General features: G+C 44.2%; 1 protein-coding gene across 1 annotated transcript in view; it reads left to right on the forward strand.

Annotated features, from left to right (window-relative positions):
* ARHGEF28 (Rho guanine nucleotide exchange factor 28) overlaps positions 1-16,355 on the forward strand; it is a 292,956-nt gene that overhangs the window by 241,522 nt on the left and 35,079 nt on the right. Inside the window, exons 25-30 of the mRNA XM_036280592.1 lie at positions 305-559; positions 2,036-2,112; positions 6,972-7,150; positions 8,159-8,250; positions 9,906-10,088; positions 13,855-13,983. Of these exons, the coding sequence (XP_036136485.1) occupies positions 305-559; positions 2,036-2,112; positions 6,972-7,150; positions 8,159-8,250; positions 9,906-10,088; positions 13,855-13,983 (915 nt within the window). The remainder of the gene's footprint in view (positions 1-304; positions 560-2,035; positions 2,113-6,971; positions 7,151-8,158; positions 8,251-9,905; positions 10,089-13,854; positions 13,984-16,355) is intronic.

Below are 16,355 nucleotides of genomic sequence, written 5' to 3' on the forward strand. Positions count from 1 at the left end.
ACTCCCTGCTCTAGAGGGAAGGTCAAACTAGTCCCTAGAAACCAGACATCCTATTTTCACAGTGCTTTGGCTGAAGCATATCTGATAAGCAAATCTTTTATAATTAAATATGTTAACGGTTCTTTTGGGAGGCACGGTGCATAGTGATAATGTAGCATTTGAATTTAATTCAACGTTTTTGTTCTGAGATTTTTGCTATTTGGATGATACATTTAACTGTATTTTTTAAAGTATAGGAAAAAATTGTCTTCCTTAGCTCTCTGGCTTATTGTATAAGGTTTCTTTCTTTCATTTTCCCATGCAGAGAACACGGAAGAACATAAAGACTTATGCAAAGCTCTTTGCTTAATTAAAGACATGATTGCAGCAGTGGATTTAAAAGTCAGCGAATATGAGAAAAACCAAAAGTGGCTTGAGATCCTAAGTAAGATGGAGAACAAAACGTATACAAAGCTCAAAAATGGCCATGTGTTTAGGAAGCAGGCACTGATAAGCAAAGAGAGGACTCTGTTATATGATGGCCTTGTTTTTTGGAAAACTGCTACCGGCCGTTTCAAAGGTACTGTGGTGCTAACAGACCAATGTTTCCTTTGTTTTCCACACATTATTCACTTAACAGAGGACAGACTTTAGAAGGAAAAATGGTTCAGAGATGTAGGCACCCCAAAAACCCTGGGTCAGTGGAACAATTCCTGTAGGATGGGGCTGTGAATGTCCATAGGTAATGTGGCCCATACTACAAACGTTTGGCGGCAGTTTACTGCTCCAAGCAAAAACCTTTATGTATATCTTATGAATGGACAAGCTTGTGATGTTTGAATCAGAGGAACTGGGAATTCTGCTAATTGTTGGCACAGAAATATTAATCAGGCAGATGTGTGTTTGAAGTGAGATGGTGTATACCTGCACACCCAGCTCAGGGCTGACAGGCCAGGGAGGGGAGACATGAACTCCGAATGTCACCTTTGGTACTGAGTAATATACTGCACAAATAGACACGCTTACATTGGTGTAGCCTCTTCCTTAGTGCTACTGTTTGATTACAGCATTAACTTGACTCTACTAATCTGGTTCGAGGCTAAAACAGTTTATTCAGATTCTTAAGGGCTGATTCTGTAGCTAGCATCTTGCCTGATCTAGAATCGCCCCTGGCCACACTCTGGAATCACCCCTGGAGCTTAAAAAATGTACTACTGCTTGTCTCCTCCCAGAAATTCTGAGTTTATTGGTCTGAGGATGAAGCTCAAGTGTAGGGATGCTTAAAAGCCCCCAGGTGAGTCTGCTGTCCTTGTGTTTTGTTTTGTTTTTAACACATCCTAGTATCCTTAGGTAAGCACTATTGATCCCAATGGAGGATTGTCAGATTCTGCAGGTGTTTGCCACTAATGACTGAAATGGGATTTGTTGATCAGCAACTTGCCATGTTGCATCTAAACATTAGCCACAATTAGAATATTAACCAAACTAAAATACTAAGCACAGTCTGTAGCCTCTAAGTCCAAGTAATTTGCTCTTGATCTATTTCACCAAATCACTATTCTGGTAACTGTCAGAGTGACCAGTGGTATAGTGAAGATTGGTTCTTGTGAACAGTTTGTAAGGGACATGGAGTATCTCAAACTTCTCTCAGATGTGGATGGAACAAAATAGCAGATACATAAGTCAAGACAAAAGCTGCCCTCAGCATTTTAAGTTAAGCACCCCCTCCCCCATAAAGGTAAGGGCTTGCTCCATTCTGTTAAAACTTTATATATATTCCCTTTTAAAAAGCTATAACGTTAAATTTTGCTGGAGATTTAGCAATATTTATAGTTACACACATAAACAAGCATACCTAAATACAGCTTATGTGTTGTCTATAAAATATCTTTGGCTATCATAATGGAGGCATTTTTATAAAGGTTTCATAGTTAGACTAAGTCTTTATAGTTTTAATAAATGCATTTAAATCTCAAACATGAAATCGCAGTATTGAATGATGGCATTTGAACTGTGGTTTGCTTCATGGACACTAATGATTCTTTTTTCTTTGAAGATATCCTAGCTCTACTTCTAACTGATGTGCTGCTCTTTTTACAAGAAAAAGACCAGAAATACATCTTTGCAGCTGTTGTAAGTACATGACCATGTCATGCATATTTTAAATGGTTTAATCCCACATCTCCTTGAAAAATGCCCGAAATTCCTTGTGACACTAAGTAGTCATGGGCAAGAATAGGCTGCGGCTATATTCACGTTGTAATTAGTGACTGCAGTGTTTATTAACAAGCATCTAATTGGATTTAACGAGCATGATGAGTGTTGAGTTATTGCAACCAGGACAGGTAGTTAGCTGGTTCAGCAGTTTAACCAATTATGAAAATATTGAAGTAGTTTGGTACTGGTTGGTGAATAAACACTGCCTTAAGCCCCTCACCCCCGCCCCAGTGACCCTCTGCCGTCTGCTTCTCTTGGTCTCTCCTCTAGACACCCACCCCCTTGGCTTCCTAGCAACTCTGATGTTAATGCTGGTCACTCTGGCACCTTGCTGCCTGTTCCCATTGGGTGGTGCTGTACCTGTTGCTAACCCGATTCACAACTGCCACAGCATTCCTTCTGTCTAACAAGGAAACCTCATCCTGGTATCCAAATTTCGAAGATTCTTTCTTATCTCTGCTCTCATGGTTACTGATTACAAAGGCTGTTCATATAACAATTATCTCTGTAATGTGTTATGTTCATCTCATTGCCAACAGAGTCAGACTTCAATTAGCAGTAAAACCAGAGTTCGGCAAGTATTTCTTACACAGCATCTTGTGGTCCCAAATGACTCACTTAAAGAAGGAAGATGTCATCATTAACCCTTTGTTAGCATCATGGAACATCAGGCCCTGCTAAATAAAAGAATCTAGGATGTAGTACCAATGTGGACAGTATAATGGTGTCCTTCTAAAATGTGATGCCCTGGCCGGTTTGGCTCAGTGGTTGGAGCATTGGCCTGCAGACCAGAGAGTCCTGGGTTTGGTTCCCATAAGGGCACATACCTTGGTTGCAGTTTGTCCCCGGCCCTGGTTGGGGTCTTGTGAGTGGTAGCCAGTCAATGTGTCTCTTTCACATCGATGTTTCTCTCTCTCTCTTCCTCCCTCTCCCTCTCCCGCTCTATCGGAAGATAAATGCAAAAATGTCCTTGGGTGAGGATAAAAATAATAATAATAATAAAATGCTAGTGATTATCATCCATTGACTGATAGGCTATTCAGGTGTCATTAACAGATATCATCCATTCCAACTGGTTCTGGAAAGTTCAAAGCTTCACGAATTTTGTTACGCTGCTCAGAATAACCAAGAGGCTTGCCTGCCCAGAGCTGGACGCTGGGGAGAGAGGCGGGACAGTGCCTCTCCCACCCGCCTGTGCCTCAGGTTGGCTCGTCAGCCTCGGCACCTGTCCAGCACCTTTCCTCTTCTCAGCATGGTGTGCATGTTGTACAAAGGTCAGAGTTCTTTCACAGAGCTACACCAGAGGAAAACAAGAGGCTTTAAACTCGTCCTCATGTCCCTGATCCGTTTGAATTGTATATATTGCAAATTTCATCGCCACCAGCTGGGATTTTCCCAGCAACCCCTCCCTGCTGTGATCTTGGTGCTCTGAAAATACAGAGTAAATAATTGGGAAGGTGGGGCCTTTTTGTTTGACCTGTGTGTCCATGAGGGCCAAGCTGGAAGAAAAAACAAATTCACACTGCATCTTTATAGAAATGAAGCTTCTTCGAAACCAAAGCCCTAAAGGGAAAGCAAACCCTGCTTCTTGGGTGACTTATAGGCAAAACAACCTGGTGGTGGATCAAGAATGAGGCACAGCATATGGACAACTGTTTTTTCTAGGACAACAGAGCATATGAATTCAGATCAAGCTATGATGCTTAACTTACAGTATGACTTAAAACATGGATTTGTCCCTCTTATCTGACCTCTTGAAGAGTTATCTGTGCCACCCACAAGTCACATTTGCCATTGAATGGGACTTTAGTATGTGTCATAAATATCTTATCATTAGTATCTTGAGAGAATTGATGCTTAGGCTACAAATATCTGGATTCCCTTGTTCTCAACTGAGTATTTCAGAAGGTTGTCTTCATGCTCATACCTATAGTTGCAATTCTGTCTCTTGTGCTATTAGAAAATTCTTGAGTAAATGCTTGCTACATATTACAGAAGACATGAGGAATTTGGAAATGGCCAGGAGACAGGCAGCTGAAAGTAGCAAGAGGATGGAGTAGCTTCTCTAAAAGATAATTTTGTTTGTTTTTAAAGAGGACTCCGCTGGAAATGGCAGGAGGACCCAAATATATGAAACAAATAGGAAAAAGTAGATGTGTTTACTGAATCCTGGAATACTGACTGTAGCAGGCTGTCTTAAATATCCAAGAAGGTAATTTCAAAATGAATAACCAATAAAAAAAAAAGTGACCATGTAGATGGGCAAGTTCAAACTGGGAAGCGGCCTTAAGGTCCTGTTCTCACGGTGGAATCACAAATAGAGTTACTGATAGAGTCAGCCACTTTGTGGAATCACAATGAATATATTGTAACAATGGGGCTAAAGGTAGCAGCTCCTTTTCCTCTTCTTCGTTGGCAGGGGCTTGGGATCAAGGAGCTGATACAGTGGTAGGGACTGTGGTGAACAGGTGCATGCGTGTCCCGTCTCAAAGAGGGCAGGGGTTACTGTGCTGCAGTGTGTTTTTCAATGAGGATACGGGCCCAGGATTGCCAACCTTCTGCTTTCCCAAGAACCCAGAAATCTACAATTATTAACATAGAATCCCCGAGTTTTTAATGGTTGACGACTGTTGGCTGGGGATCTGGTTTTAAAATGCTGTGGCAGAAACGAAACACGTCTGCAGTCTGGGCTTGGCCTTCGCACCACCAGTTTCTGACATCTTGTCTCCAAAGTAGACACGTTACCGCCACTCCTAGAGACTGAATTTAAATTCTTGATCATCTCTAGTGTTTGTGTGTGGTCAGTATGAATGATGACGGACAGGTCCCTGACGCCTCCTGGTCTGATGGTGACTTAATTAATGCTACTTTCTACCCACTTACCTATTTTTTTATTTTTAAAATATCTGATCCTCCCATCTCTCTTCCTCCTGCAACACTAACCAACTGGTTCAAATAATTTTCCTCTTGCTTATTATGTCTTAAGCAGTTTTAACCTACTCTGCCTCTTCATACACAGAGGCTTGTTTATATTGTGAGCCGAGGAAGCTCAAACCACACACTGAAAGAAGAAAGAAGACAAGGTCCTGGATGGTATCCCAGTGCGCAGGGGCTCTCTCTGGCCTGAGAGGGCAGGGTTCAAAGAGCACGGTCTCAGCTGCTTTTGCTTCCATCTGCAGAGGCCCAGCACAGGGCCGGGGAGACCAGTGGTCTGTGCCTTTCTTTATTCCTATGTTCTCTGTTCCGAGAGGAACGGGGTGAAGAGGTACTCTGGGCAAACGCCTGCACACACCGCTAGGTGTGGTAGAGCTGCGTGACACTGCGGAGTCAGCTCTGAGAGACGGGGGGGCATGTTCTGGACAAAGGCGTCGCTCAGTCCATGAGGGAGAAGCAAAGCCACACACTGCAGCTGACTCTATAAACAGTGGCGGAGGCCGCAGACCAAAGAAGATTCTTCATATTTACCCCCAAATTGCAGCAGGCATTCTTTTGGCTATTCTTTCATCTACAGCTGCTTAGCTACATTACTATTATCAGTGTCTTGTCCATCTCTGAATCTCTAGGACTTAGAGGGGGACAGTAAATGTTGGGAGAAGAGGTGATTTAGTAATGGCTTGCATGCCCAATTTTATTTTATTTTTTTACTTTTTTTTTTTTTTTATCCTCACCCGAGGACATTTTTTGATATTTTGTTCAGATAGAGCGGGAGGGAGGGAGGGAGGGAGGGAGAGAGAGAGAGAGAGAAACATCGATGTGAAAGGCACACATCGAGTGGTCGCCACCCACACGACCCAACCAGGGCCGGGGACAAACTGCAACCGAGGTACATGCCCTTAGCGGGAACTGAACCCGGGTCTCTCCAGACCGCAGGCCAACGCTCTAACCGCTGAGCCAAACCGGCCCGGGCTGCATGCCCAGTTTTAGACTCCCTTCCTATTCCCCCCTGATGGGATTAAGCAGAATCTAGTTCTACAGACATTTTTGAGTGCCTGCTCGTGCAAAGCATTGTGTTAGACAAGTGAAGATGGATTAGACCCAATCCTGCCCACCAAGGGCTCCCCTGGTGGGCGGGAAGAGAGCAGCTGCAGGTAACACTGTGGAAGTGGTGGTGCTGTGCAGTAGTGGGGGGCACTGGTGATGCCGGGGGAGTCTGAAGCCTGCCCCCTCATTCTCACCTTTCCACTCCCTGCTACTTGGGCTTCTGTATCCACCCCTTGTTGAAACAGTGTTGCTGTTGATTGCCAAATCCAGCTCTCTCAATTACTTTGTGCTATCAAATAGTGATATTTGATATACTATGTCCTATCCCATTCCCTCCTAGAAAAATTCCCTGCGCCCCTGACTGGCATTCTGATATTTTCTTTCCTTAATGCTATGCTGGTTCTGTCTTTTTAAAAGTTGTCCTTTTATTTTTTGTGCAAGGTAGTTTTATTTACTTGCAGCAATGAAAGGAGATGGGATTTATATTCAAAGCTCCTGGAAGAGAGGCTTAGCCATTGCTTATATACACTATTTGGTCAGTTACATGTTGGTTTCTTTAAAAGTTGTCCTTTTAAACCACCGATTCTTAAGGACAAACATTCTCCTGTATCTTTTTTTCCCCATCCTCTCTCCACCACACCCTTTCCATGGGATTTCCCAACTCCCACGGCTCTCTGGGGGGGGACAGTGACACTCCTGCCCCAGCACTGTTGCTTTTCTTCGCCGGTGTGTTCTGCAAGACCGCACTGGGGATAGGCTGCTGTTTCAACCGCCCGTCCTCCTATTTTATGTAGGATCAGAAGCCATCCGTTATTTCCCTTCAGAAGCTTATTGCTCGAGAAGTTGCTAATGAGGAGAGAGGAATGTTTCTGATCAGTGCTTCTTCTGCTGGCCCTGAGATGTATGAGATCCACACCAACTCCAAGGAGGAACGAAACAACTGGATGAGACGGATCCAGCAGGCAGTCGAGAGGTAACCTTTCCTTCTGTCCATAACCTAGGAGACGGGCTTGTTCAGCTGGGGGAAATGTTCTAACTGTGCCTCCCTTGCATGGAAACTTTGCCTCAGCCTGAGTGCTCTGCTCCCCTGCACCTGCCTGCGACAGGCCCTCACCTGCAGCTTTGTCCTGTGCGCCTGCCTGCGTGGGACCCCCACCTCCCCTCGGCCTGCGGCAATCCTCCCGTCTGGGTGCGGCTCGGGGCTCCCCTCCTTGGTGAAGACCTCTGCTTCCAGTGGTCTCTTTCTTTCCTGAAATTCTCTAACACATGCTCTCTAAAGCATTTATTTGGTGTTTGTCACGCACGGCCTTGTAGCTATAATAATCATTTTTATGTACATATGTTTGTTTATTAGATTGGAAGCTCCCGAGGGCTGGGACCACGTCTGATGTTTCTCTGTGTGCTGAGTTCTGAAGAATCATTCAATAAACGTTTTTAGATTAGTGGCTCTCAGCATTCTCAGCAATTTACCCATTATTGTGCATGGGCAGTTTTTGTAAATGGGAGTGGGAGGGTGGAGGTCATCATTCTTAGTAGTAATTTGATTTGTTACCTCTTGAGTGATGTTACATAAAATTCCTTCATCGCTACTGTATCCCACGCAACCTGGCACCCTACTCCCATTCCCTACAACTCCTCTATTCTGCCCCATTAACACTACTGCCTGGGGGCAATAGAAAGCAGAAATTGTTATTTTACTAGTATCTAAATGCTGGCGTTGGTATCGTGTACATGCATGTACATGAGTGTATGTTTATGTGTGTTATGTTGGAACATTTGAGTCATTCTATGCTACTGACTTTGAGGGCTTGTTACATTTTGCAAGGTTTTCTACATACCCAAGAAAACCAAATCTCTTGGTCAGGGAGCATGATGAATTTTCCTGTGAATAATTCTCCTGCCAGGTCCCATGTTTTTCTAACAAACCTAAAGATGCTTAGATTTGGTTTCAGTTGTCCCTCTTGACTGTTGTCTTTTAAAGTTGCCCAGAAGAAGAAGGGGGAAGGACCAGTGAGTCTGACGAAGAGCGGCGGAAAGCTGAAGCAAGAGTGGCCAAGACCCAGCACTGTCAAGGTACAGCGCCGGCCCCTCGGGCTGCCTCTGTGTGTCTGTGCGCGTGAGAGGCCCAGGTTCATCGTGGGGAGCTGTGGCCGGCTGATGAGTCTAATCTGGGCATGCAAGGCCCCCTCTCATCATGCTAAAAAATAAGTACTTGTACTAGAAGTGCTTCAGTAAGATGTATCTCTGTCTGCTTCCTCTTTGTGATTAAAGATATATAAATTGTAAAGCAGTGGTACATATATACAATAGATTAATACTTGACTATGCAAAAGAACGAAGTCTTACCATTTGCAACAGCATGGATGAACCAAGAGGGTATTGTGCTAAGTGACATAAGTCAGTCAGAAAAAGACAAATACCATATGATTTCATGTGTATGTAGAATCTAAAGAACAACGTAAATGAACAGACAATGCAGAAGGAGACTCATAGATACTGAGAACATTTTGATGGTTGCCAGAGAGGAGGGAGGTGGGACTAGGTGAAAAGGTGAAGGGATCAAGAAGTACAAAGTAGTAGTTACAAAATAGTCACATGGGTATTAAGTACAGATGGGGAATATAGTCAGTGACATTATGATAACTATGGTGACAGGTGGGTATTGAAAATATTGGGGGAACACTGTGTAAAGTATATGGTTATCTAACCATGATGTTGTGCACCTGAAACTAATACAAAATAATATTGAATGTAAAAAAAAGGAAATATTTTACAGTTTTTCACGTAGCAGTAACTGTGGGTGGTGTGGCGCAGATGGGCCTTCGAACTGCTGTCCAGTGGTTTAATTTTAAGGCCCGGCACTGTCCGGTCATAGTTGTACAACTGCGGACATGAGAGCTCCGGTCCTCAGTTTCCAAGTCTGTGAAATTCAGAAACTAGGTTCGCTCAGTGATTCTCATCTCTGGCTGGACGTTAGAATCACTTATTCTAAAAGTGATTTAATCACCGAGGTCTTTCAAAATTCTGATGCCTGGGCTCCACGCTCCACCCATTCAGTCAGAACCTGTCTGAGGTGGGGTGCAGACACTAGCTTTTTAAACTCTCCCCAGGTGATTTTTGAGGCAGAGAGGGCTGAGAACCCCTGGATTGAATGCTGGTTGAGGTCTCTTGAAGCTTGAAGAACCTTGTGACATGTTGAAATCAGAGGAAAATGATACATGCAAAGATGGTCAAAGAAATTGGATGTTTAGAAATGAAAACATAAACCGTAGTGTTTGGTTTTGATCCAGGCTGGCGGAAGCCTGGGCATTTCAGGCCTCTGCACAGTTTTCCCTCGTGGGTTCTGCTCCTTGTGCATAAACCTCCTACCTCAGTTTCACGCCTGAGTGCATTTACTCGTATACTTGTAAGAGAAAACGGCCCCAGCAAATATAGCTGTGCAAGTTTTTCTGGAGTTAGGGGAATGGGAAAGGAAATGGACATTTATTGAGAACCTCATTTATAGAAAATGCAAGGGAAGCGCAGAGAATCCAGTTATTGGCTGAAAGCGACAATCACTAAATGGAATAGTTAGGATTTGAACTTGGATCTATCTCACCCGACAACTTTATTTTATCTGTTAGATCACACTGCTTGCTCATCAGCAACTTCTTTGTCTTGTTACTTGGATTTTCATATTAGTTGTTAAATCAATGTAATAACTTTCTATGATAAATACCATTTCATAGAAATACTCTGTAATCAAGACCAACAAATTTGTACATATTTGGAGGAGAAGCTGCATATCTATGCTGAACTTGGAGAACTGAGTGGATTTGAGGATGTCCATCTGGAGCCCCACCTCCTCATTAAGCCTGACCCCGGAGAGCCTCCTCAGGCAGCCTCGTTACTTGCAGCAGCACTGAAAGAAGGTAAGTTGCTTCCAGAAGGATTTGGTTTGACAGATGTTTACTGAATGCCTACTATGAGCCATGCACCGTGGTCTTGGTGCTGAGCATACAGCGCAGTAAGACATGAGTCCAGACTCTCCTGGAATTTATATTCCTAAAACAGCAAAATGTAAGGAAATAAATATGTCTGGTTATGTCTAGTGCTCTAAAGAAAAACGAACAGGTATTAGGGGATAGAGAGTAATGGAGTAGGGGAAGTTTTATTTTGGATAGGGTGGCCTGCAAAGGCCTCCTTTGAGATAGTGATATATAAACAGACACAAGGAATTGAGAAATCCAAATAGAATCTGGGGGAAAAAAACGTCCCAGGCATAGGAAACAGCAAGTGCAAAGGCCCTGAGGCAGGTGAGTGCCAGATTTGCTTGAGTAACAACAAGGAGGACAGTGCAGGTAAAGCGAAGTATGAGGTAAGGAGTGTGAGGACGTGAGTCCCTGTTAACTAAGACTCAGGTTACTTGGATGGAGGTAAGAACTTGGAATTTCATTCTAAGTGGGATGGGAAGCCTTATAGAGTTTTGAGTTGAGGAGTGATTTACTTTGTGTTTTAAAATAAACCCTCTGACTGCTGTGTGGAGAATGACAGTGTCTGGGCTATAACCGTGGGAGCTGGTGGCTGAGGTAGGGTGGAAGACAAGATCACAGAATGCCAGGGATTGAGGGTTGTATGTTCATAGAATTGGATTACTGAGGATTTTGATAGGTAGCCTTGCGGGGAAGGGTAAATTGCACCAGATGCTTAAATTGTTCAAGGAGTCTGTTGATGAATGGCAACAAGGAGTGAGTGGGATAAGGGAAGCTTTAAGGTAAAGGAATTTAAGGGGGAAATGGGGTTGGAGGTGACAATCGGGGCAAGGAGCTTGGGAGGTAAAAGAACCACCACCTGAGAGAGTAGCAGGGCATGCTGTTGTTCAGAACAGGGCTGGTAAATTATAGACACAGACTGAATGCGTCCCTCTGCCTGTTTTGGTAAATAGTTTTACTGGGACACAGCCACACCCACTTGTTCACGTGTCCTCTGCAGCTGCTTTCCTGCTGCACTGGCAAGGGTGAACAGTGGCAGCAGAGACGGTGGCCCACAAAGCCTCAAATATTTACTGCCTGGTCCTTTGCAGAAAGAGGTTGCCGAGCTCTGGCTTAGCAACTCGGAACATTAGCTGGAGGAGCGCTTAGGAGTCATGAGCTTGATCATCTTCATGTCACAGTTGAGGACACAGGTCTTCAGAAGGGCGTCGAGGTCATCCGAAGTGAGGTCTGCTGATGGATTTGTGCATTCATTAGTCAAATAATTTTTGAGCATCTACCTCTGCACTGTGGTTGGTAATGCTTCCATAACACCTTCTAGTGGAGCCCTGGCTGGTGTTGCTCAGGGTAGAGCATGATCCCATGCACCAAAGGGGTCTTGGGTTCCATTTCTGGTCAGGACACATACCCAGGTTGCAGTTTCAACCCCGTCAAAGCACATGTTTGAAACAACCAATTGATTTTTCTCTCTCTCTGGAATTAATGAAAAAAAAAAAAAGTTCTCAGGTGAGGATTAAAAAAAAACCCAGAAACAACTTAGTGGAGAAAGACAGACACAAGACCATTTCAGAAAGTCACAAGAAAATCAGATACTGGGATTGGCATGAGGCGAAGGGCTTTGCTTTAGAGAGCTCAGGGGAGACCTCTCTGAGGATGTTCTGTTTCGAGAGGAGGAATGAAAGGTGAGAAGCAGCCACCTGTCTGGAGACCTGGCGGAGGAGCGTTCCCGGGCGGAGAGAACGTGAGGCAGCCACTGCATCTGGACTGAGCTTGTCCCGTGCAAGGAACGAAGGCAGGCCAGGCTGGCAGGGGTCGGGGGCTGCTGTCCCTGGGCAGGGACCAGGTTCTGGTAGGCCACAATTAAAAATAAATTATTCCAAAATTGATGGAAAGTTATTGGAAGTTCTTAATCCTGGGGGTGCCGTGATCTTACTTTTGTCTTGAGAAGAACACGGGCTGCCGAATGAAGAACAAATTGCAAGGAGACTAGTTTGCTTGGAGACTGTTAAGAAGCTGATACGGAAGCTGAGATGAGAGGTTCGGGGCCTTGCTCTGGACCGGACTGTTGACAGTGGAAGTAGAAAGACATGGACAGATACAAGACGTCTTTTAGAAATAAAGCTCAAAGACTGTCAGATGGGTTGAGAAACACGGGTGACCCTCTCATTATCTTTGATGATGTCTTTATTGAACAAAGTCTCCTGCTTTCAGCTTTACCTCGTGGCTTTCACTTGCTCCCCCAGAACTGCCACTAGCGATCGGTTCAAGTGGACCTGCTTTCATCCTCTGGCCCACCGGGGATGGAGGTGCTGGGAGCAGCCGGTGGACCCAGCTGCTACAGGGGCTCAGAGCCAGAGGTTCCGCCTGCGCCACCGGCTGGATCACCCAGACTGAGAGACGTAGCGGGAATTCTCGCCAGGGGGCAGTGATTTCTCTGGAAAGAGGAACAGGCTCATCGCACACCTTGCGTTGCGTCCCTGGGTCTTGGCTCTGCCCACTGCTCATCTCTCCTCCCTGCCTGTCTCTGCCTCCTGAATGCCGTTCCCCTTCACGTGCCGTCAGCCTTCACCTCTTTTACAACTTCTTCCTAACCCCACTGGCTCATGCAACCCTCCAGCTCTTCTGAGCTACTGGGGCATTTTAAAAATATGTTTTCAATGATCAATTACAGTTGACATGCAGTACTGTATTAATTTCAGGTGTACAACATAGTGATTAGACATTTATATACCTTACAAAGTGATCGCCCTCCTAAGTCTAGCATCCACCTGGCACCATACATAGTTATCACAATATTATTGACTGTATTTTCCATCCCATGACTGTTTTTAGAACTGGCAATTTCCTAATTCCCCCTTTTCACCCAGCTTTCTAACCCTCCTCCCATCTGGCAATCATCAAAATGTTCTCTCTATATATGAGTTTGCATCATTTTATAATGTTCTAATACTTGGATGATAGAACTTAACACTGAACACCTGCTGCCTTATAGTACAGTTAGTTATTAGTGTCTTTTTCTCCTCCAGTCTGCAAACTCTCCTTACTCGTTATCAGATGCCCAGTAGCCCCTAGAACAGAGAAGGTTATCAGTTTGCTAAATTAAATCATTGGACACAGTGTTTTAGAAATATTTATGGGGTCCTCAAGAGAATACTATTCTACATGCTAGTGGAAAATCTTTTATTATAGCCCTGACCGGTTTGCTCAGTGGTTGGAACGTCGGCCCATGGATCAGAGTCGTGGTTTCAATTCCGGTCAAGGGCATGTACCTCGATTTCAGTTCAGTCCCCGGCCCTGGTCAGGGTCACGTGGGAGGCAGCTGGTCAGTGTGTCTCTCTCACATCGCTGTTTCTCTCTCTCTTCCTCCCACTCTGACTGAAGATGTGTATTTTGACAACTCTTTAAACATGTCAAAACCTTTTTTTTTTTTCCCCTGGGCTATACAAAAACAGACATAGGCCAACTTCTGGTCTAGATTTAAAAAGTATATACATACACACACACCCAGGGTGGGGCAAAGTAGGTTTATAGTTGTGAGTATACAAAACAGTTTATTCTTGTAGTATTATTTATTAATTACTGTATTATTTTCCATATGAACAACTATAAGTGTATTTTTGCCCCACCCTGTGTGTATACATACATACATACATATATTTTTTTATTTTTATTTTTTAAAATTTACTCTTGTTCTCCTGCCTCTTAGCCGAGAGCCTGCGAGTCGCAGTGAAGGCCTCCCAGAAGGGTGATGCCTGTCACCCGTCCGAGGAAGGATGTGAAGACCCTGCCGTGACAGATGTGCCCAGCTGTGACCCGCCGGGGTCGCCTGCTGCCTGTAAGTGAGAACCCTGGCCTTTGCGGGGCCTGCGCACAGCCCGGGGCGTGTCGTGCTGACATGCGGTGGGGGCAGCCGCTGTGTTCCTATTTGAAGGGGACTTCATGTATTTTTTAAAATTTGGGCGGAAAAAAAACCCTGAGAAGAAATATGCTGGCCTTCTTTACTTGTAACGATGACACTGTTGTCCAAGGTCAAGGACTTAAAGAACAATGAGCTGGCGGGTTACATTGCTCTGTTGCCCAGGCCGGCTTTGTGCCTCCCCGCCGCCTGCTGTCACATTTTTGATACAACTTGTTGAATACAGTTTTGAAAGAACCTTTCAATTCTTTGGGCTTATTTTGAGAAAGGGTCCCTGCAGTTCATTAGAGAACAAATTTAACTTAATTTCCCCTGCATCAGTGGAGAAAACATAACTCAGAGGAGTAGAAACACACACACACACACACACACACACACACACACACACACACAGTTTGGTGGTTAAAAACAGTGGATGGACCTGGAGAACATTATGCTAAGTGAAATAAACCAGTTAGAGAAAGACAAATACCATATGATTTCACTCATATATGGAATCTAATGAACAAAATAAACTAACAAATAAAATAGAAACAGACTCACGGAGAACAGACAGACAGCTGTCAGAGGGGAGCAGGGGTCACGGGAGGTAGAAGAGGGTAAAGGGGAATAAATGGTGATGGAAGGAGACTTGACTTGGGGTGCTGAGCACACTATACAGTATATAGATGATGTGTACTAGAAGTGTACACCTGAAACCTATATAATTTTATGAACCAGTGTCACCCCAACAATTAAAATTTTAAAAATTAAAAATTTAAAAAAACCCTCAAAAGAAAACTGAAAAAAAACCAACAAACAAAAAACACTCACCACAGAGTGCCAAAAGATTCGTGATCAGTGTTGTTAAACTCTTCCGTTCAGGTCAGAATTCTTTCACTAAAATTTTCAATATATTTTAAATACAGAAAAACAGAATGTAGAGAACTGATTTGGGTAATGTTTCTGCACCTAATTATACTGTTATATGTATAGTGGTAAGCTAAATATTTAATTCTCCAAAAGTTACTGAAATAAGAGCATAAAATGATATTTACAACTATATTGTTTATGATGTTCGGGTGGTAAAAACCTTACTCCCACCAGGTCTTATATTTCTTTAGTAGCTAGAGACTGGAGGATTAAATGTCTTAGACTCTCTCTCCATACATCCCTCGCTTAATTAAGATATATGGAAGCAGTACAGTTTCTAAATTCTATACATTTTTTTTTTTAACTAGCATCAATAATTATTTTTCCCTCCTAAGTTCTGCTTTATCTAATCCTGGGTTTCTATTTTCAGAATGTGTACATATGTTTTTCATTTCCACACAGCCCAGATTCATCAGGGGAGCTGTGCTGCCCTGGGTGACTTCCTCTTTAAAGAACAGCCTCATTATGCCATCGAGGAAGTTCTCTCTAAAAATACACGCGAGGACCTGCTGCTCTCAGACTCGCCCCAGGACAGCTGGGAGGGGCTCTGTGCGGTGGGCGCAGCTGCTCAGAGCACGTGGCCAGGCAGGGAAGGCTCCCCCCGTCAGGATCCACATCTCCTGGGTCTGGGGAGCGTCCCCGGGCACCCATGACATCTGCCAGAACCACAAGTCTCTTTACAGTGGCCTGGTGTCAGGAGTCATGTAGAGGGGAGCACACACTGGCAGGGTCCTGTACCCCAATATCGGTTCAGCTTGGGGCTGGACTGGAACATGGTGCTGTAAGAGCTTGATTCTCTTTATAAAGCTGATGAGGACAGAATAGTATTTGTAAATGAGGCTCTGTACCTGAGGGTCAGTTCCGGGTCTGACTTGAGGACCACGTCCTTCTAAGGCAGGCCCGTGTCAGTCTGAGGTTCTGGACCAAGCAAGGCCCCCTGTCACAGACCTCAGTACACTAACCAGGTTGGTGAGTACAGTCTCCTCCCTGTGAGATTCTGGAGACCCTCTCATCCACTCTGAAACCGAATCCAGGGACAGGGGGACCCGATCTGTGTTCATTCTTCTGCCTTCGTTTGACTCACCACCACCAGCCGCTTTTCCCACTTGATGGTCCTCATTTCTATGAGGGGAAGAGAGAGAGAGATTGGCTAATTCTTTTGGTAGTGCCTTTGGCATCTCTCTAAGAGTTAAGGATAATACCCTACAGTGGAACCAATTTTTAGTGACAGGAAAGTCTCTATAAAATGTCCCTTCACTATACATGAACAAGCGTGAACTGGCTCGGGCAACATGAACTTAACTTTAAGCTGATAACATTTGAAGTAGTTTCTGCTTAAACAAAAACTTCTTTGTAGTAGAAGACTCTCATTTAAACAA

This window comes from Molossus molossus, unplaced genomic scaffold (genome assembly GCF_014108415.1).
Source record: "Molossus molossus isolate mMolMol1 unplaced genomic scaffold, mMolMol1.p scaffold_m16_p_3, whole genome shotgun sequence".
NCBI classification, from domain to species: Eukaryota; Metazoa; Chordata; class Mammalia; order Chiroptera; family Molossidae; genus Molossus; species Molossus molossus.